The sequence below is a fragment of the Panthera tigris genome, chromosome D2 (genome assembly GCF_018350195.1).
Source record: "Panthera tigris isolate Pti1 chromosome D2, P.tigris_Pti1_mat1.1, whole genome shotgun sequence".
NCBI lineage: Eukaryota > Metazoa > Chordata > Mammalia > Carnivora > Felidae > Panthera > Panthera tigris.
Window position 1 is genome coordinate 59,824,905 of NC_056670.1, and position 19,702 is coordinate 59,844,606.

Genomic DNA, 19,702 nt, shown 5'->3' on the forward strand with positions numbered 1-19,702 from the left:
CCAGGAAACCTGAAGACAATAATCCCAGAAGCCCAGAGGGTGACCCCATTTCCTCTCAAAGGTTATTACAGGGTTTCAAGCTGGAGCAGTTAGGGAATTCAGGAAACTGTAAAGAAACCACAACAGCCTCAACAACCATCTTCCCAAACACCAACATCAACAACCTCAACAATAAAACTTACTAACATCCGTCTCCTTCCCGCCCACAACCACAGACCTGAAGGCGGGTAGATGGGACTATTGGGGACTGATCCTCATTAGGGGTTTGGGTTTCCCACGGTCTCAGGGAGGTGGAAAACTGACACCCTTATGCCTGAATGCATGCACCAGAGGCTGAGGACACCCCCACTCTCCTCACTGCCAGGTAGGTCAGGATTGAAGAGAACTGAGGCAAAAGTTATGGTTGGCAGTGCCAGGGGGAGATTAGCCTGCCCAGATACTGGCCAGGCCGCAGGGGCTAAACCAAGCAGGTGAGGATGGAGGTGTGGGAGAAAAGGGTGGGAAAGTGGGCGTGGCGGGAGCCCATGACAGGCATATATGGGGTGGGGCGTGAGAACACCTGGAGGGGAGGCGCCCTTGAGGATAACCAATCAGGAGCGGGTTGCGGCCCAGGGGCGGGACCGGGGGAATATCTTGGTCAAGATTGGATAACGGCCTGGCGCTGGGAGGGGCCTCGCGCCGCCTGCGCCCGCCGCTTTGCAATCCGCTTCATATACTGCAGTGGTGACTGTAGTGGAAGCTGGCTAATTGCGGCGCAAGTCCCTGAATCTGACGCTCCTCGCTTGCCGCGGAGTTCCTGGAGTCCGGCGTGCATTTTGTCCTGCCCCAAGATCGCTCCATCCTCTGTCCCCTAACCTCTCACCTAGCTTCCGAAGCTCCGGACTTGGACGTCTGCTGAACGAAATGGTCACAGCTATGAATGTCTCGGACGAAATAGACCAGCTGTTCCAGCCTTACAACTTCGAGCTGTTCCAGGACATGAGGCCCTTTTTGGAGGAATACTGGTAAGACCTGGAGAAGGAGAAGGGCCGTGCCAAGGTCCTTACCTTGATGACTGCTATTTGGGGTGGGTTGGGGGTGAGGGAAGAGACACTTGAATGCCTGCAATGATTTTCTTAAAGAGCAAAGGTATCGGACTCCCCTGTAATGGCTCCATATCTGTTGTCCAAGTGCAGGGTTAGCACCTCAAAGAGATTAGATCTGGAAGAAAGAGAGAAAGAGGGAGAGAGAGACAGAAAGGAAGGGCGGGAGGGAGAATGGAAGAAAGAGGATGGGGTGAGGAACGTAGGAGGCAGAAACTGAGGGGACAGAGTATAGTGAGAAATGATCTCTGAGGAAGGGGGTTAATCTGAACTCCTACTCCTACTCCCACCCACTTTATAGACGGCTCTCCTCTGTCCTTTGTGGCCATGTGTGCACACGTGCAGGAGTAGTGCTGGTGCCCAGAGACAGTCTGCCCTTCAAATTATCATGTTGTTCCCCCAATGCTACATCGTCCCTGCTGTGGAGAAGGAGACACAGCCAGGGAGGTTTTGCAAGATTTCCCCAGGCTCTTTGGCTTTGCCCTGAAGCTCCTCAGAAGTGTTTTTGGGCTAATTTTGAGCTCCAGCTAATTTTCCATGACCCAACCAGGCAGACACTATTGCCACATTCTTCTTGCACCAGAGCCCTGGGTTTGTTCTAGGCATGGGCCAGCAGCCATCACCCATTCACAATTCCACCGAAAGAGCAATAACTACAGAAACCTTGGCCACAGCCCTTGCCCTGTGCTAGGTACTTTATATACCTTAGCACTGCCAGGAGAGGAGTGTTATTTCTCCTTTATAATAAGGAAACTGAGGCTCAGAGAACTAAATAGTTTTTCCAATGTCACACAGCCAATAAATGACAGAGATGTGACTCCAACCCAGAGCACTCACCTTAAGAGATGGGTGGGTACTCCTCTAACGAGCACCCACCTGTAAGCCCATCCCCTCTGCCTTCTGCCTGCCAGGGCAACCTCATTCCCCATAGCTCTGGTCTACCTGCTGCTCATCTTTGTGGGGCAGAACTACATGAAGGCACGGAAGGGCTTCAACCTACAGGGGCCTCTGATCCTTTGGTCCTTCTGCCTTGCAATCTTCAGGTAAGACACCCCCCCCCCCAACCTCCACTCCCTGCCTATCCTGTAGACCCTAGACACTCATTTTATCCTTAAAAGCTTTCTAGAAACCCCAACTGAGTCAACTCCCTAAGTTGCCCTCTAAACCCTCTCCCTAACCCATTCCCTCAGCTCCAGCCCCCTCCCTGGCTTCCACCCACCCACTCGTATTACCCTGTTTTCCTTCTCCCTCTCTCTCTCCGTTTTAAAATGTTTATTTATTTTTGAGAGACAGCGAGACAGCAGGGGAGGGACAGAGAGAGAGGATCTTCTGCATGGTCAGTGGAGACCCTGAAGCAGGGCTTGAACTCACGAACGGTGAGATCATGACCTGAGCAGAAGTCAGATGTTTAACCGATTGAGCCGCCCAGGTGCCTAGACCCTGTTTTCCTTCTTCCCCAGGCCCCATACTGATAGCTTCTGCTCTATCTCATGAGAACTCTTGTGCTCATGGAGTCTGTGTACTTTTAACAAATTTGCCCAGCTTCTAATACTCTCAGCATCTAACACCCTCTCCCAAGACCTTCCAATAACTTCTCTAGCCCCTCCTTCTCCTATTTCATCCCCGAAACTCCTTCCATCTCCTCCATCCTGTCACCCATCCCTACCCATCCCAAGAACCCTATTCCCTAGCTCAACTTTCAGTCCAGTCCTCCAGCATTCCCTGGTCCTCCCCCTAGCCCTCATCTCCTCTAGATTACTGGTTGGATCCTGGCCCCAGATCTCAGAAGTTGTGATCCAGTTCATTGGAAGTGGGGGAGAAGTGGTGGAGCTTGGGACAGTGACCTGCCAGGCCAAGGAGGAAGGGTGAATTGGTGTCTGGGGATGACCCTTACACCTTTTCCCTCTCTCCTATTTCAGTATCCTGGGGGCAGTGAGAACGTGGGGCTATATGGGGACCGTGCTACTTAGGGGCAGCCTAAAGCACACTGTTTGCTTCTCCGTCTTCATCCAAAATTCCGTAATCAAATTCTGGTCCTGCCTCTTTCTTCTCAGCAAGGTCATTGAACTTGGTGAGTGTCAAGGCTTTGTCTCTCTGGTGCCTGGTCAACTGCATCCCTCCTCAGTGCCCCCCCCCATCACATGGAGAGTGCCTCCCCCCGCCCCTGGGTCCTAACAACACCTCTTACCAAAGCCCCTCTTTAGATTATTTTCCACAAAGACCCCTCCCCATGCCCTGAGAATTCCCCCCATTCCCCTACAGCCAGTGTGGAGGGTGGTTCCAGCACTGGGTGGTATGCCAGCTATGACTCCCCATCTCCCAGGAGACACGGCCTTCATCATCCTGCGTAAGCGGCCGCTCATCTTTGTACACTGGTACCACCACAGCACAGTGCTAGTGTACACGAGCTTTGGATACAAGAACAAGGTGGCTGCAGGCGGCTGGTTCATGACCATGAACTACGGTGTGCATGCCATCATGTACATCTACTACACTCTGAGGGCTGCCAAAGTGAAGTCCCCCACGTGGTTACCCAAGCTCATCACCAGCCTGCAGATCCTGCAGATGTTTATGGGAGCCATTGTCGGCATCCTAAGTTACATCTGGAGACAAGAACAGGGATGCCACACCACAACGGAACACTTCTTCTGGTCCCTCGTTTTGTACACGACCTATTTCATTCTCTTTGCCCATTACTTCCACCACACCTACATAGCGCCCAAGGCCAAAGCCAAGACCAAGAGTCAGTGAAGGGCTGGAGAAAAAGGAGCCCCAGTCTCTCTCCCCACCAAGGCACTGAGGGGCTGAGCTTAGGTTTGGGAGAATGATTAGGATGACTTTCCTGCATGGTTTTCCCCATGGGATGTGTGCCCCAAGGTGGCAGGAAGTTATGTCAGACAAGAAGTGTCAGCCCTGGGATGGGGTGCAATCTAGTACTTTGATGTTTCCATTTTTAATGTGAAGGCCAAGCAGGTCCTGGGTTGGGGGTAGGACTGAAGAGGATCCCCAGAACTGAGTTATTTATATTTCTATCCAGAAATCTTCTTCTTGATCTATTTTTTAATTAAAGATTTCAACACGATTTTGGGGGCTTTGGGATTTGGGGGAAGAGGAGGACTGCTGTGATGGGAGAGGGCTGCTGGCAAGCAGGATGATCACTGGGTGAGGAGACTAAGGTGTGTGGAAGGATGAGAGGCTCACACACAGACACTCAAGAACCCTAGGCCTGGTAGGCACTTAATAAATATCTGTCACAGACCAGAATTTTATTGCTATTAGAGGCCCAAGCCCCTCATAGGAACAGTGAGAAACAGGTGCAGAAAGGCGGAGTAACTTATCTAAGATCATAGGCTTCCCTAAGTTGCAGAATTGATTCCTGCCAAGTAAGCGTTGGAGACCAGACCTCCCAGTTATCCGCCATGAGACCACCGGGTGGCGCCGCAGCACCAACTTTGGCCAACGCCGGCCAAGTTGCTGGCCCCTAAGCCACACTCAACAAACGCGCATGCAGGTGCGCTCCGTGGGTCCAGGAATCCCCCAGTTTTTCCATCCTGGTGTTGGGAGCTGAGGGGGTACTGAAGCCCTAGAAGCCCCGGCCCTTCTTTCCTGCACACCCAGCTCTCCTTTAGAAATGGGAGAGCTTGAGGGGAGGGGGCTGAATCGCAACTCTGAATCATCAGGCCTTTGGCAGTCCGCGCACGTTTATTTCATTAATCTTTGAAAATGAGGAGAGGAGTCTGAAGAAGGCGGGGTGGGCCAAGGGTCAGTTGGCCCCTGGGGAACTGGTCCCTTTTCCTGGCCTTAGTCCCAGGGGCGCGGACTGTGTGTAGGGTCCAGTCCACCCCTCAGGGTCGGCGGTGGGGGAAGTCTCTCTCCTGAGCCGGCCGCCTCCCCCCCACCCCTCAGCTGCCCCAGCACCCCTCTCAGACCCCGGGGCAGGGGCAAGCCAGTCTAGACGACCCCAGTCCGGGGAGGCTGTGAATTATCGACCCCGCCCTCGGGGATGGTCGACGGACCGGGCCATTCATACGGGCCGTTCCACGGCGTACTGGCACGGACTGAGGTTGGCGGCCGGGGGCGGCCCGGGCACGGCGGGGTAGCTGAAAGAGGCGTGTTGTTTGGCCTTGAGCCTCAGGCTGGCCAGACTCGAGTTACACGGGTCCCGATATACGTAGGGGGAGGAGGCGGCTGCAGCAGCGGCTGCGGCGGCCGAGGCGTAAGGGCAGGATACTGCCCCGGAGGACACTGCGGCCGGAGCCAGCCCGGGGGGCCCCCCGCCCAGGCCCTGCAGGGCCCCGGGCCCTGGCACGGTGCCCGGGGCGGCCGCGGCCGAGGGCACCATGGAGGCGGCGATGGAGCTGGGTGGCGAGAAGACGGGCTGCGATGCCAGAGGCCCCACATTGACCGAGTTGAAGGCGAACGGGAAGGTCTTGGCAGCGAGCGGCGGGCCGAGAGCCTTTGGTGGCCAATTGCCGTACGAGTAGCCGGGGTACACCTCCTCGTAGGGCGGCACCAGCCCCCCGAGCGGCGCGGCGAAGCCGCCCTTGCATAGCTCCGCCTGCTGGCTGCGCTCGCGCTTCCGCCACTTGGCGCGCCGGTTCTTGAACCACACCTGCGGGAGTGCGAGAAAGACTGTCAGAGCAGCAGCCGGGCGGAGGCCCGGGGTCAGCGCCGCTGGCGGCTAGGTCACCGAGACCCGGGTTCGGGCAGGGGCAGGGCGGAGGATAAACGAGACGGGAGTGGTTAGAGACTGGATTGGGCAGCCAGGCCGGGGGCAGGGGCAGCGCACCGCGTAAAGGGGCTGAGAACAGTTGTGGGCGGCAAGATTGGGTCAGGGGGCCATGGTCTGGAGGGTGCTGTAGGATGGGGTCAAGGAGGGGTGAAGAAGGGAACGAGAGACAGTGCCGGAGGAGAAGAAACGCGCGGCCCGGAGCGACAGGGTGGAGTCAGAGCAGAGGCCAGAGGCTGGTTCTAAGGAGGCGGTGCGGGGCAGCAGGCGGAGGTCTCCGCACGTTGGGTGTTGGGCCGAGGGTGGGCAGTCAGGGCAGAGGCACAGGCTGCTGGCTCCAGGGCTACTCGCTGAGCGGCAGGCTAGAGGGAGGCCCGGGCCGGGGACTGGGCGGGGGGAGGGGGCGGTGCCGGGAAGGTTGCAGGTCTGAGAGGACCTTACCCGCACGCGGGCCTCGGTGAGGTTGGTCCACACGGCGATCTCTTCGCGCGTACTCATGTCGGGGTAGCGGTTCCTCTGGAAGGTCGCCTCCAGTTCCTGTAGCTGCTGGCTGGTGAAGTGGGTGCGCTGCCGCCGCTGCTTCTTCTTCAAGGAGCCGTCTTCCGGGGAGCCTCCGGGCAGCGAAGCCGAGGCCTTCTCAGAGTCTGGGGGCCGAGATGGGGGCAGGTCACTGGACGCCCAGGCCTGCGCGAACCCTGCGGTTCCCAGACCTCCTCCACCGAGCCTTCACTCCCACCCTGCCTTCCACTCCCAGGTCCCCTCGCCCCCGCAAGAGGGATTGAGCTGCTATCTCCCCTACTCCCAGTAGGGGGTGCGCTCACCGCTGTGCTCTTGGCCCTTGCAGCCGTGTTCTGGGAGTGGCGGGTGGGGAGTGCCCGCATCTGACAGCGAGAGGGCCGGGCTCCGGGCCTCCGCCTCGCTGAGCAGGCCGAACTCCATGGAGGGAGGACTCTGGAAAGGAGAGAAGACACAGACCAGGTTGATGGGGCTAACATCTCACAGTTATCCCGTTCCCAGTAGTGTTTCCCCTCAAGTTCACTGTCCCCTTTCTCAGCCACCAATATAAGCTACTCCCGTGTGCGTACCCCAGGATAGAATGGGGAAACAGTAGCCTAAGGGGGAGAAGGTGTATACCCAGAAGTTTCATGCACAGATATGCACACCAAACTGTTTTGTTCACTGATGGGCACCGAAAACTCTGCTTGGTGCCCAGTTGCTGTTCAATAGATACTTATCAAGTTAATGAAAACTACACTATTGCACAACACATACTGTATACCACAACCTCAAAAACTTCAGTTCCCTTTCGCATGTATGTCCAGTATCCCCACAAACTCATACATGCCCCTCAGCTAACATGAGACACTACCTGAACCTCTGTTATTCACTCTTCAGTGGGACAGGTTTGATTCTGAACCAGGCCCAATATGTCTCACACAAGGAAAATCACTGCTATTATTTATGAGTACTTACTATGTGCCTTTACGTCATTATCTCTCTTCTCACAAGAATGCATCAATATTAAGTATTATCACCCTTGTTCCAGTGAGGAAACTGAGACTTGAAGCCACCACTAAGGTCACAGAGCTCATACGTGGTGGAACTGGGATCTGAACCAGATCTGGGAAACTCCTCAGCTAATGCTTTTTCTTCATTTGCTTTTTCAAATTGTGTTCCAAACCCCCTCAGGGACTGGAACTTGGGACTAGCCTCAGGGATAGAGCTCTAGCCTGGCCTGGCTTGAATCTGCTTCAACTAGGGCAGTCTTACTTTTGCCTGTTTTGTTTATCCTTTCTAGAGAGATAGCATTTGAAGAAAGGGTTCCAGGATCAGAAATAAGTTTGAAAATCCCTGGGCATTCTTGCCTTGTCTGCTTCTGTGCCTACCTGGACACCTATCACACCCTTACCAGTTCTACTCATGCCAGTCTCTACCAGCACTCCCCACCCTCAGCAGTAGATGTGGGCTTCTTAAGGTCATATTCCCACCCTTACTGCCTATCCCAAACCTCGCCTGACTTTGCCCGGGAGACTGCCTGGGTCCCTCTCCAAGTCTCCCCTGCAGGGTCCTCTTTCCTACTGACTCTTCCAAGTCCCCTCTGGTGGGATGAGGAGAAAGGAGCACTAGTGAGGTTCAAGAACTCTGGATGCCTCTTAGAGGAGAACCAAAGAAGGCTAGGGACAGAGGAGCAGGATGAAGAGCTAGCTGGGTAGGAGGGGTCCATCTGCCTCCCCATTAACAAGGACTTAATGCAGGCTGTGCAAGGTGGCATTAATGTGGCGGATTAGCCTAGATTGAGATGTGTGTCACTTGGCTGCTCTGAATTTATTAGGAGCCTTTCTCAGGGAGGCACAGATGGGCAGCAGCCTTTATTTGCACATGGTAATGCCCCCATCAACCAGCTGAGAGATGACAGCTGCCCCCCCCCACCTCTCAAGCGAGATTGGGCATGGGACAGAGGTCAAGGCAGGAGGTTGAGAAGCTGTCCCCATTCTGTCCGCAGGCAGAGGGGTCTAGACCTTGGACCTTTTCCTAGGGTTGGAGAGGTAGGACTAAAGGGGAACCCGGGAAGGAGAGACATCAGGTTCGGGGTGGGTGTGCTCAGCTTACCTCCCCTTCCAGATCTGCAGTCAGGAATCAGGCTTGGGGCTGCCCCAGTGATGGTCTGATAGAAGGGAAATGCCCTTGGGTGGGGCCTCTGGCAGCCTTGACTGGTAGTTCTTCCCAAATAGCTCAAAAGGCTTAGAACTGGGAGCTGGAAAAGGGGGTGTTCTGAAGTCTCCTTTTACTTCATATCCAAGATGCTCTCGAAATGCAAACCATGCCCCTGACTTCTCCGGAGGCCATGGGAGCAACACCACTGGGAAAAGAGGGATAACTGGGTTCGCCTGAAGGGAAAGCTAAATCCCATGGTGCCATTTGTCCTTCCAGTCTGCTTTGGCTCCAGACTTCCACTATTCCAAACTCCCCTTCCCCCAGCATTCCATACCTGTGTCTTGGTTTCACCCTCTATTGCAGCAGAGGGAGGCAGGGTGAGGAGAGACAAGGGCCAAAGTAAAAGACGAGGCCGAGAAAGTGGACTTCAGGCTGTGTGTTCCCAGAGACAGACAGACACACATGCAGACACACATGGGCCTCCACTCAGACAAAATAAGCACTTGGACTTGGAGCTAGAGGCATACAAACACATACTCTCCCACACATGTGCTCCCACATTCAGGCAGACAGACCCACACCGTCACACAGTCTCCTCTCTCTGTGACAGGGACAGCTGCCTTGGCTGTTTTGGAGCTCGCCGTTACCCTCCCCCCTTCCTGGCCCCTCTGAACCTCAGCTCTCAGTCCCAGGAACTAAGGACTCTATGGGGGAGGAGGAGGCCAAAGGGGCCAGGGGAGTGCTCTATACTCAGTGGTTGCTGGGGGAGAGCCTGTTTGGCTGGGTGGGGAGAAGTCTGAATAAGAGGGTGGCTTGGGGGAAGAGGGCAGAAATTGTCCAGCTCCCACCTAGGAAAGTGATTTGGTATAGCCGGAAGAAATTAGGTTTGGAGACAAAGATCTGGGTTCATGTCCTGGCCCCCCAACTTCCTAGCTATGTGTTCTTTACCTCTCTGGACATATTTTTTTCCATCTCTAAAAGGGAAAACATAATTCCTTCCCTACCTACCTCTAGTATTGTTATAGGGTTAAAATAAAACTTGATGTGAAAATAAGTGGGGGTAAAACTCTATCGAAGTTGCTTTCCCCTCCCTCCTTATTCATTGAACAGATGTTTATTTGGCACCTCTGTGAGCTGGGCACTGAGTAAGGCACTGAGGCTAGCGTGGTAAGATCTCATCCTCACATCTGCCCTTGCTTGAGTTCACCTTCCTAGACCCTGAATCTCCCAGTGAAGAATTTCTCTATTGAATAAACGTAAGTACGCTGCATTTGAGAGTGGAATGCAAAGGTGTATTGTGAATACTCTACCCTACACATAAGGCAGGGCCCAGTCAATAAGGTAACAACAAAATGGACAGAATAACCCAAGCTAAGAGCCACTTTGGGGATCAGGGACTGGTAAAGGAAAGAAGGAAGCTTTCAGGCTCTTGACTGGGGTAGTAACAGTGGCAAGGGCGTGATGAAGCTGAGAAGGGCCTTGCCTGTGAAACTGAAAAGGCAAGAACACCACAGTCAGGCAGGCAACAGAGAGATAAAGGGTGGGGGCACAGGCCTCTAGCTGACTCGTGGCTGGGTGGGCTAGCCAGGCAGAGGCGGGGGGCGCCAAGCTGTTGTCTGAGCTGGAGACAGGCTGGCTGAGGATTAAGCTCCCCCAAACTGTTGGAGGTCAGGAAGCTGGGGAGTTGGGACTGAGGCCAGGGGCTTCGCCTCACTCAGTGGACAGGGACAAGCAGTAAGTCTGGAAGCTGCAGGATTGGTTGACGCTGGTAGGAAACACCAGGCAGGGCCAAAGAGAGTCAGGATTTAACGGTGGTGCTGAGTCCAGTTCTGGGAGGGGCTGCCTGTCCCCCATCCAGCCTTCCTGACACACCCTGCTGGGGATGCACGGGCAAGGCTCCGTGGGGTCAGGGTGACAATCCTAGCCCAGGGAAGAAGAAAGGGCCTGCAGGCGCACTCTGATTCTGAGGTATAGGCTGCCTACATGGAATTACAGGAAGCCTATCATGGACTGCAGCAAGAACAAAATATTCAAGGCATATTAAGGTGGAGAGCAGAGGTCATCACAGGCCAGAGAGTTCACAGTAGGGAGGCCATGGCTTCCAAGAGACCCAAGCTCATGGCAAGAAGGCAAATGCCATGTGTGCCCACTTTTGTCCTGACGCCAACGGGAGAAACCAGGACTACAGCCAGAGAGCTCCCAAGTAGTTGAAATAATAATGCCTAAGCAGAAGGTATACCCTAGAACTGAGATGGGAGAAAACCACTGAATGAAGAGGAAGATGGAGGGGATAGAGTTGGGGTGCTGTGGCTCTGCTCAGCAAATAGCAGGTTGGCAATAGAGTATAAACCAGGGCCCTTAACTAGCATGGAGCCCACCTAGAAACCTGGATCTGAAGTGAGGCCCTTAAGTTCATCAGGGATGCCGAGCACCCAAACCGTCTGGTTTGCCGAACTGCGGTGAGCAAATGGGAGCAAACGAAGACAGCTGTAGACGAGGCTCACAGCCCCACGAAGAAACCCTAAGACTCAAGTGGAGGCAGCAATGATTTGATGTGGTTAATTTATCAAGGGGTAAGTTAGGGATCAGAGAAATGGGCCCCCACACCCACTCTTCCCCTTTCTTCTTTCCTTCAGCAAATGTTAGGTGCTAAGACAAATCCCTAAGAATGGTAAGGCACAGAGCCTAACTTCTAGGAGCCTGTACAGTCTGGGGAGGCAAACAGGATGGACGACGATAGGCTGAATGGGACTAATATTCACATTGTGGGGGATCAAAGAGATGGAATCCCATGTAAGGTATCAGGTTTTGGGGCTCAGAGAAGGTAGCACATGGCAGAGCTGGGAACTGGGGAGGTAAAGGAGCAGAGGCTTCTAAATAACACAGTAGTATTGGGAATGAGCTGGCAGGTTCAGAGGGCAACAGTCAGCCTAATGTGGCCAGGGTCTCAGTGTGGGCCATGGGAGATCATCAGAGAAAAACAGGTCGGGGGGACTCCAATGAAGGACAAGGGATGGTGCTTCAGGTTTGATAGAGTCTAGGCTAGAGCATCTCCAGCTTTTCCATCAAAAACCCCTAAGACCAGTAAGAGAGAACATGACTCTGGGAAACTGGGAGCACAACCTCAAACATCTGCCACCAATATGGAACTTCTTTGAGATCTCCAACCTTACGGTAAAAATTGAAGCAAATTTTGAATTCTGTTCCATACTTAAATTATATTTGTCTTAATATAAAATAATGTTTTCTCTCCAAATCTCCACGTGACATCTTCAAGTGACATCACACACCAGGAAGATGGGCCATGTTTATCTTGCAGCGTCATGCCCCTTCCACTCCTGTCCTGCCCTCTCGCCCATCCCCCCTTTTGAGAAGCGGTGCTCCAAGCAATGGGAGTCACTGGAAGCTTGCAGGCAGGGGAGAGACCTAAGAGCAGCATCTCTGAGACCTTTATTTGGCTGTGGTGAACAGAATGGATTGAGCAGGGGAAAGGTGGGAAAGGGGGCACTTAACTGAAGTGTAAAGAAGGCCCCAGGGAGGACAATGGAAAAGGAGTGGAGAGAGTTTTGAAAGCAGCTCTCACTTACCCCACTGCCTTTCTGTCCCTATCACTCTCCTCATGGGTCCCTGGTCCATGACCATGGACTAGACACCCCAGATGATCCCAAAGCTCAGGACCTAATGGATCTTTCAGGTTAGCTGCCTTCTTCCTCCCCACCCTCTAGGACTCATCATTTAGAATGAATGGAGAAAAAAAGATTTGGGTGGCTCTGTCCCTTTCTCATGCCTATCCCCAGCTCAGTTCCAGCCTGCTCCCCTCTGCCCTCCTGGATCTGGGTCCTGGGCTCATATTCATAGCCTTGAAGAGGAGGCAGGCAGGGATCAGATCAGATTAGTGGAAGAGTTAAGCATTTGTGGAGCTCCCTAGAACTCTTCTTGGAGAGGAGCAGGGGTAAATGGCAGGCATCAGAAGCTTGGGATAGGGTGTTCCATCTGTCATTGACAATCTTCCTGTGACTGGATCAGATGCTACCAGGCTGCATCCTGGGAGACCCCATCCTTCCAAACAAAGATTCTGTGGTTACAGGGGACCTACAGCTTGGGCATAATAATAGCAATAATGCTTCTTATTTCTGTGGTGCTTCTCCATTTGCAAAGGGCTTTCAAATACATGATTTCATAGAACTCTTAAAACCACCTTGAGTGTCAGGAATGTGCATTCTCATTTCACCTCTAAGATGAATTTGTACAAGGTTACACAGATTGAAGAGATTTGAATCCAGTTCTCCTAAAACCAGAGTCTGAGTTCTTTCCACGCCCTGCCCCCTCCACTCCAGCAACCATTTGTGGCTCTGACATGCACTGATCCTCCCAAGCCCTGAAGGATTCCATTTCTACTTCCTGCCTCTACCTCCTTTCTGGAAATGAGCTTTGGAAGTTTGCTGCCCACTGTGTGCCAAGGAACATTTTCCTATTCATCCTGAGCTTGCATCACTCCGGTTCTATGAGGCCCCCTCATCTCCCATTTCAGGATTTGGGGAGCAAACAAATCTTCTGCTTATCTAGGCCTTTCATTATTTGTGGATTTCCATCCTATTTCACCTTCCAGAGGCCTAAACTTTGAAGTTTGCTCTCTCCAGCAGCCCCTTGCTCCCCATTCTGTGAATCATTCTCTGATCCTTCTCTAGGTCCATGACATTCTCCATAAGAGTGACCAGGCATGCGCTCAACTACATGGTTTTATGAAAGGATGGGAGAAAGTTCTATTTTTTGTTTCTACTCGTCTTCATTATAATGGTATTGCTTTTTGGCCTTTTTGGCAAATGCAGAACTTTAGGCTAAAGTCTTCAGGGAACCATCTGTAATGCCTTCCCTATTCCTTTCCTGACTTTGAAAATGAATTGCCTTTCATTTCACCCATATTTTCAGTGATTTTTCACAGGTGATGGGAGCACAAGCCCCTGAAAAAGGTATCAGAATATGGTGGGAGTAATTGGGGTGTTTCTTTATATTTATCAAAAGCAGGCAAGGGATAAAAAAAAAGGTTGAGAAACAATGGTCTAGCCAGTGATAAGCAAACTTTAAAACTGAGGAATGAAGGTGGTAGTGTGGGGCGTATATATTATATGTCATTCATGGGTGGTGGGTGAGAGAGGTTGAGACCCACTTGTTTAGGCTACTCATTGCTAAACACATCGCTTTGCACCTATCCCATGAAAACTCAGTCCCTAGATGGCTTGCTCTGCTGACTTACACAGACAGGGAAAGTTCTCTCTTCTCTGTTCCCTTTAGCTTAACTAGGCTCTGGTTAAAGAGTTGGGGTCAGGGTGGGTGATCACTGTGTGGGTCCAAAGGAATTAAGGCCCTTCCCCAACTGCAGATAAAACAAAAGCGACAGTTGGGTGGGACTGAGACATCCTTCCCCACCAGACTCGGAGGGCCATATAGGCCCCATGTTGACCCCAGAGTCTGCATTCCTTCCTTCTTCCTCTTAGCCACCAGGGTGCTGTTGGGATTGGTGGGGGTGAGAGAGCCAAAAGGGAGACAAAACCACAGAGTTTGCTTTGCTAAAGGGCTGCAGTTTTCTCTTTAGGCCTGGGCTTCTGCCCCTTGCAGGGAAGGAGTCTTTAGCCTGCTGACACCCAGGTAGGAATCTGGGGCTGTCTGGTCAGCTGTATTGGAATTAGGAGTTGACTCTGAGTTTGTGAGGGAACTGAAGCTGTCAGGGGGGCTTGTGCCGACTCCTCCTCACCCTCCTATTGCCCTTTGTGGTTCATTTTTTCCTTTCCTGGTCTAGCAATCCCACCATTGTCTTTCTCTCCTCAAATCTGGATTCTAGAAGTGCGGGGGGATGATGCTCAGATCTAGTCTGGGTTGGAGAGGGAAGGTCCCCCAGCGCCACTCCACTCCAAGGCCAGGCCTTTGCTCTCACTCCCTGCTCCCTGTCCCCCTCCCCGCCTCCGCAGCCCCTAGGGGCAGAAACTAGTTTGCGAAGTGTGAGCTGGGATTTGAGGCGACCCACCACAGCGAACCCCACTGCACATGCAGCAGCTGAGCAAGGCGCGGCCGGGTAGATGGACATGCCACTCGGCCAGGGACATTCTGTCCGCCCCTGCCGGACACAGTGCCTGCTCCGGAGAGACCCACCTCGCCTCCCCGGACATTCTGTCCGCTCCGAGCCGCGCGCGCGGCGGACATTCCGTCCGATTCCATGTGGCTCCAGGCCGTAGCCCATCCGGGCCGTGACACCCCAAGCCCGACACGCCAGACCCGCTGGCTAGTCGCTCGGGCTGCCCAGCTTCGGCCCTGCCACCCGCACAGCGGCCATCTGACCCAGTCGCAGCCAGGCTCTCACAACACGGCTCCTATCCCGACTGCGAAGTGGCTGGGAAGAGAAGCGTGTGCGACCAGACTCACTCCTGCTCCCAGCCCCTCAAGTCTGATCCCTGGGAGAGGGGCGTCCGGAGCCGTCAGCTGCCCCCACGCTGCGCGGCCGCCTCCAGCTCCCCCCGCTGGCCAGGGCCTCGGCAACCCTGTTTGCTCCGTGACCGCCTGCCCCGCGCCCCCGAATTCCAGGGCTCTTTCTGGTAATGATTTCCCGACTCCCTGCTTCGCGGAGCTCCGGTCCGGGCTTCTTGTCTCCGGCTTCCCTCCGGATCCCGAGTCTCCCTCTTCTCTGTCCCCCGAGTCCTGACGCTGAGTTTCCCTTTTCCTAAGTCCTGGCCCCGAGTCTACAGTACGCCCTCCCAGTCTGGACCCGTTCCCCAGGCACCGTTCCCCAGTTCAGCCACCCAGGTCCTGTTCTAGGGATCCTGAAGTTCGGCCGTGACCCCTCGGCCTCATGAGCCCCTCTCCCCGCATGGTCAAGCACTCACAGTGAGTCCCGCAGCAGGCAGACTCCCGGCGGCGGCGGTGGCGGCGGCGGCGGCAGTCTGGAGGGCAGGCAGGGGCCAGGGGCCGGGCACCCGGCCGGGGCGGGGGCCACCCCCCTGTGCCCGGACCGCCGCTCGGCTCCGGCGCTCCCGGACTCGCTGAGGGAGAGAGTGAGCCTCGCGGCTGACTGCCACCCCCCGCCGGCGCCCATTCACTTTATGGCAGCCCAGGGCGCCCCCAGCCCGCGGCAGCTAGCCTCGCGCTTCGGGCCCCGCCCCCTTCCAGCTGCGCCTCCCGGGCTCCACCCTTTCCAGCTGTGAATTTTCAGGCCCCGCCTTCGGGGGAGGGATCGGGCCGGCGCACCGCCAAGAAGCCCGCCCCCTGGCCAATCGGAGGCACTCCTCAGCATCTGGGCCACGCCCTTCCCCACGTGGCTGAAACCTCGCTGAGCCAGAACATTTTGGCAGAGCCAAGCGGGCGAGAGTAAAGTGGGGCCGGTGGCCCCGCGGAGTCGGGGCGCGCCGGCGGCGAAGTGGGGCCAGGCAGCTACCCTGAGCAATGTACAGTGGTGCCGGGGAATTGTACAGTGCAGCCGGGGCGCCAGGTGGGAGGGCGCACGGGCCGGGAGAGGCCACCGGGTTTCAGCGCTTGGTTGTCGCTCAAGTTTCGCTGATTTTCTCCACTTGTCGCTGTCTGTCTCCGCGCTTTTGTCTCTGCTCCAGTACTCCCATGTCTTGCCTTTCTTTCCTCTCCTTTCTCCTCCCCTGCTTTGCTCTTGCTGTTTGTCCCTCTCCTCCCTCCTCTGCCCCTTTGAAAGACTAATTTATCTTTCTCGTGCTATTTTTCTTTACATCTTTCTTTTCTTCCTCTTCTCAGCTATCTCCCGTCCTGTCCCCCCACCTCTCCTCTTCTCCAAGTAAGGTGGCTTCGTTAAGAAAGCAGGGTTTGGAATGAGGCAAACCAAGGTGTCATTCTAACCTTGCCACCACCACCGAGTGTCCTTGGGCAAGTAACTTATCCACTACCCGCCTACTCCCGCCTACCCCTCAGAATTACAGGAGGCTCTCACTGTAAGTCAGGGCCTGGGTGGTTCACCTGTTAGTCTACACCCTTGGCTTGCCCAGGCTATGTTCTCACAGGCTTGACAGGGCTAGCTTCTCCCAGGGTGATACCAGGTTCATCCTGTGGGCAAGATGTGGCCTTGATGCTTGCTAGATAGGGAGTTGCAAGGGACAGGACTGATGTGCCAAAGAACATGTGGAGTGAGGCTGGGTTGCTTGGGTGCCCCTGAGGGCCCTAGGCCTTATCATACAGTATGATCCTAAAATAAATCTGAACAGTCATGTCTCTGCCTAAAACTCTGCAATAGCTCCTGATTGTTAAGACAAAGGCTAAGCTCCCTAGTTTGGCATACAAGACTTTCAGGACCCGACCCTGCCTCCCCCTCCCACCCCACCCCAGTGCAAAAGGGTGTTTTTATTAAAGCATGGGGACAGGACCCATGGGCAGGAAGAGCTGCCTGGACCTGACCTTGTCTAAATCTCCAATCTCCTAGTGGTTTCCTGCACACCTCTGGCCTTTCTTCGGACAGTAACATATTCCCAGCCTTCATCTTGCCAACTCCTACTCATCTTCCTAAGCTCCAATCAGGTCTCATTTTCTCAGAGAAAATGGGTTCCTCAAATACCCAGGGTATAGCTAGATGTCTAGCTTCATGCTCCCACAACCCTGTTACACACACTCTCTATTACTCCACCCACCATACTGAAGAGATCAGCTTATGTGAAGTCCTCTATGATGCTAAGCTTTAGGAGGTCAAGTACCATGTCTTCCTCATATTTCTATTCCTAGGCGTTATGTAGAACTCAATACTGAAATCTAAGAGGGAGATATTCTGCCTGGTAAGATGATGGATATTGTCATCTTTCCCCCCCTCATTTCTAACACACTCCCATTCATGCATTTAGGTTGATTAATTGTTGGAAGTATATGGGAGCAGAGATGAGGAGAGTAGGGAGTTTTGGTGTACTTAGGATTTTCCAGTTGGCTCTCCAGGACCTCTCAACCCGAGACAGGCCCAGAAGACCGAATCCCAGGTTTCAAATGAAAGTGGAAATGGCTCAGGTACTGTGGAAAGAGGTAATATGGTGGTTCTGTCTTCTTCCTCTAACTCTCTTTGGGTGAAAGAGGCAAGATCCTCAAGCTGGACCCAGAGTTCAGAAGCCTGGTCTGCAGGTACAGGAAGCTGTTGAGGAGTTCTCAGGTCTGATGTTCAGTCTTGTGGTGTCTTCAAATTAGAGGAATCTAGAGCATTCCCACATTCCTATGGGGTTAGGTATGGAGTTTCTCTGGATTCGGGTCATCCATAAATGGGGAGAAAGTTGGTATCTTTTCCCCCTGCCTCGGTAGTCTCTTCAAGTCTGTTGGGACACCCGGGCTCTGTTCCAGCAGACAGTCTGAGAATTACACCTTTCAATCAGCAAGGAGAAAACTCATCCTCTTGTCTTCTTCCTACACACTCTCACTTCTGGGTAATTCTAAATATCCGGGCAACCTCTATCATCTCTTGCAAGGGGAGAGGCAGCTGGAGGTAGAAGAGTGAAGATTGGGGTGGACATCTAGTCCTTGGGCCTCTTAGCATTTCCAAGGCAAACAGGAAAGGCTTTAGTTTCTTGGCCCAGGATGATGTTGACTAACCCTCATGATCAGATTTTTTTCAGGTAGGTAAGTAGTGTCCAGTGCTTAGTATGAAGAGGAGAGTTGGAAGTACAACCCGATAGTCTAAGGCATAAGAAGTAGTGAGAGGCAGTGAAAAGGAAAGCTGGACTGAAGGTGGGGACACCTGGGTTTGTGTCTCTGCTCTGCATTAATTAGGTATGTGAACGTGGGGGCCATCTTTCCACCCTGAGACGCGGTTTACAGAGACCTGAATTAGATATCCAAGATTCCTGCTCCCTCTCATTTTCTCTCTTTCTGAATGATAGGAATGCGGCACAAGATGCAGAAACAGAGTTGTAAAGGGACAGACACCCGTATGAGAAGCCAAACAGGGCAGGCGGGCGGGAGGGTGGGGAGGTTCCAATGGATTATGGGACTGGTTTTAGGATGGAAAGAACCCAGAGCTGCCTCGAAAGGAAGTGAGTGATCCCTCAAAGGGCAAGATATTGGCCTAGATAACTTTTGTTAGGGGGTGGCCGGGGTGGGCAGGGGAGGGAAGTGGAGGGCAGTAAGGTCGCCCGCTCAGGCTCTCAAAACGGACCCCGCCCCCTTTCCAGCAAATCGTAACTTTCCTCCCCATAATGCCCAGCAGCCACTGCTAAACGGCACACTGCAACCAAACCTACCAAGCTCCACCTCTCCACCCGCCCAGCACAATTTTTAATTTTTATTGGCTCTTTTAACTGTCACTCAGAGAGTCCTCGTATCCGTTGGTTGTCCCCTACCTACCCTTTTCTTTCCCTTGTAATCTCGCCTCCTTAGGTAGTACCCGCCTCCCTAAGCTAATTTTCTCTTTCTATTGGGTAGCTGGAATGCCACTTCTCACGATACAATGCTATGATTGGCTGTAAGCAGCAGGGCTCGCACAGTTACCAGGCAGCGGGCTAGACTGAGGCTAGTTACCACGTCAGAGAGCTGACAGGGAAGGTAGCCGGCTCCACCGCCCGTTCCGGCCGACTCTTTCTGGCCTTCTGTGCGCTCCCTGACTTCGGCCTCAACTTCCAGGAAACAGGCTCCTTCCCTTCTCCCATCTGCCACCAGAGCCGGGAGAGCCGCTTAAAGACGCCTTCGGGGCCCGGGCTGGACATGAGCAGCGGCTGCGGGTCCTGGGACTAGGCCCCGCCATTTTGGATCCGCTGACAGGTCAGCGAAGTCTCTTAGAGTTTCAGTGTCGTAAAGGCCGCCTTGACATCGCCACAGGGAATGAGGGGAGGAGGGCCCTTAAATTGGACCAGCCGGGTGGGTTAAGGACGCAGACGCAATAAGTCGGGGAGAGATTGTTGTGGGAGGGAACTGGAAGGCATGCAGGGGGCAAAGGTCAGGCCCCCGCGGCTGGAGGGGCGACTTCGGCTCTGACTTCTGATCCCTTTCGGGTGTCCGAATCTTTCTTCTTGTGTTCTCAGGCTTAATCTAGCCTTCAGCTTCCCTCTTCTCGAGCTTTCTGCATCCCAAAGAGCCCAGTCCTCAAAACCTGAAAGCAAATCTAAAGAACATTGTATGTACTTTTTAAGATTGATTTTTAGACCTTAGGTATGAGAGTCTCTGCAGATCCTGTACAGCGTCCACTTCTGTTTGACTGCCTCATTAATACAGCTGACTGCTTTTTAAATCCTGGATGATGAACTAGTGCAACCTAGACTCAGGT

The 19,702-nt window shown here is 53.7% G+C and overlaps 3 protein-coding genes across 14 annotated transcripts in view; 2 read left to right on the forward strand and 1 right to left on the reverse strand.

The window, feature by feature from the left end:
* The first annotated feature begins 353 nt into the window (after positions 1 to 353).
* On the forward strand, positions 354 to 4,106 carry ELOVL3 (ELOVL fatty acid elongase 3). Its single transcript, XM_007080207.3, has 5 exons — positions 354 to 364; positions 867 to 1,004; positions 1,994 to 2,125; positions 3,002 to 3,153; positions 3,406 to 4,106. Exons 2-5 carry the CDS (start codon positions 904 to 906, stop codon positions 3,831 to 3,833), a joined length of 813 nt encoding a protein of 270 aa, XP_007080269.1. The 5' UTR covers positions 354 to 364; positions 867 to 903; the 3' UTR covers positions 3,834 to 4,106.
* A 917-nt stretch (positions 4,107 to 5,023) lies between these two features.
* Positions 5,024 to 18,372, reverse strand: PITX3 (paired like homeodomain 3). 2 transcript variants are annotated; one of them, XM_042960403.1, is made up of 5 exons: positions 17,369 to 18,372; positions 8,422 to 8,671; positions 6,633 to 6,762; positions 6,253 to 6,455; positions 5,024 to 5,694 (listed from the first exon to the last, which is right to left on the reverse strand). In XM_042960403.1, exons 3-5 carry the CDS (start codon positions 6,748 to 6,750, stop codon positions 5,107 to 5,109), a joined length of 909 nt encoding a protein of 302 aa, XP_042816337.1. In that variant the 5' UTR covers positions 6,751 to 6,762; positions 8,422 to 8,671; positions 17,369 to 18,372; the 3' UTR covers positions 5,024 to 5,106. The 2 variants fall into 2 exon arrangements, with proteins under 2 accessions (XP_042816337.1, XP_042816338.1); XM_042960404.1 differs by lacking the exons at positions 8,422 to 8,671; positions 17,369 to 18,372 and adding an exon at positions 15,342 to 16,709.
* A 571-nt stretch (positions 18,373 to 18,943) lies between these two features.
* The window catches only part of GBF1 (golgi brefeldin A resistant guanine nucleotide exchange factor 1), a 119,327-nt gene continuing 118,568 nt past the window's right edge, over positions 18,944 to 19,702 (forward strand). For all 11 annotated transcript variants that reach the window (XM_007080209.3, XM_007080208.3, XM_007080211.3 and 8 more), the window contains exon 1: positions 18,944 to 19,200. The gene's annotated coding sequence lies outside the window, so the exon portion shown is untranslated. The remainder of the gene's footprint in view (positions 19,201 to 19,702) is intronic.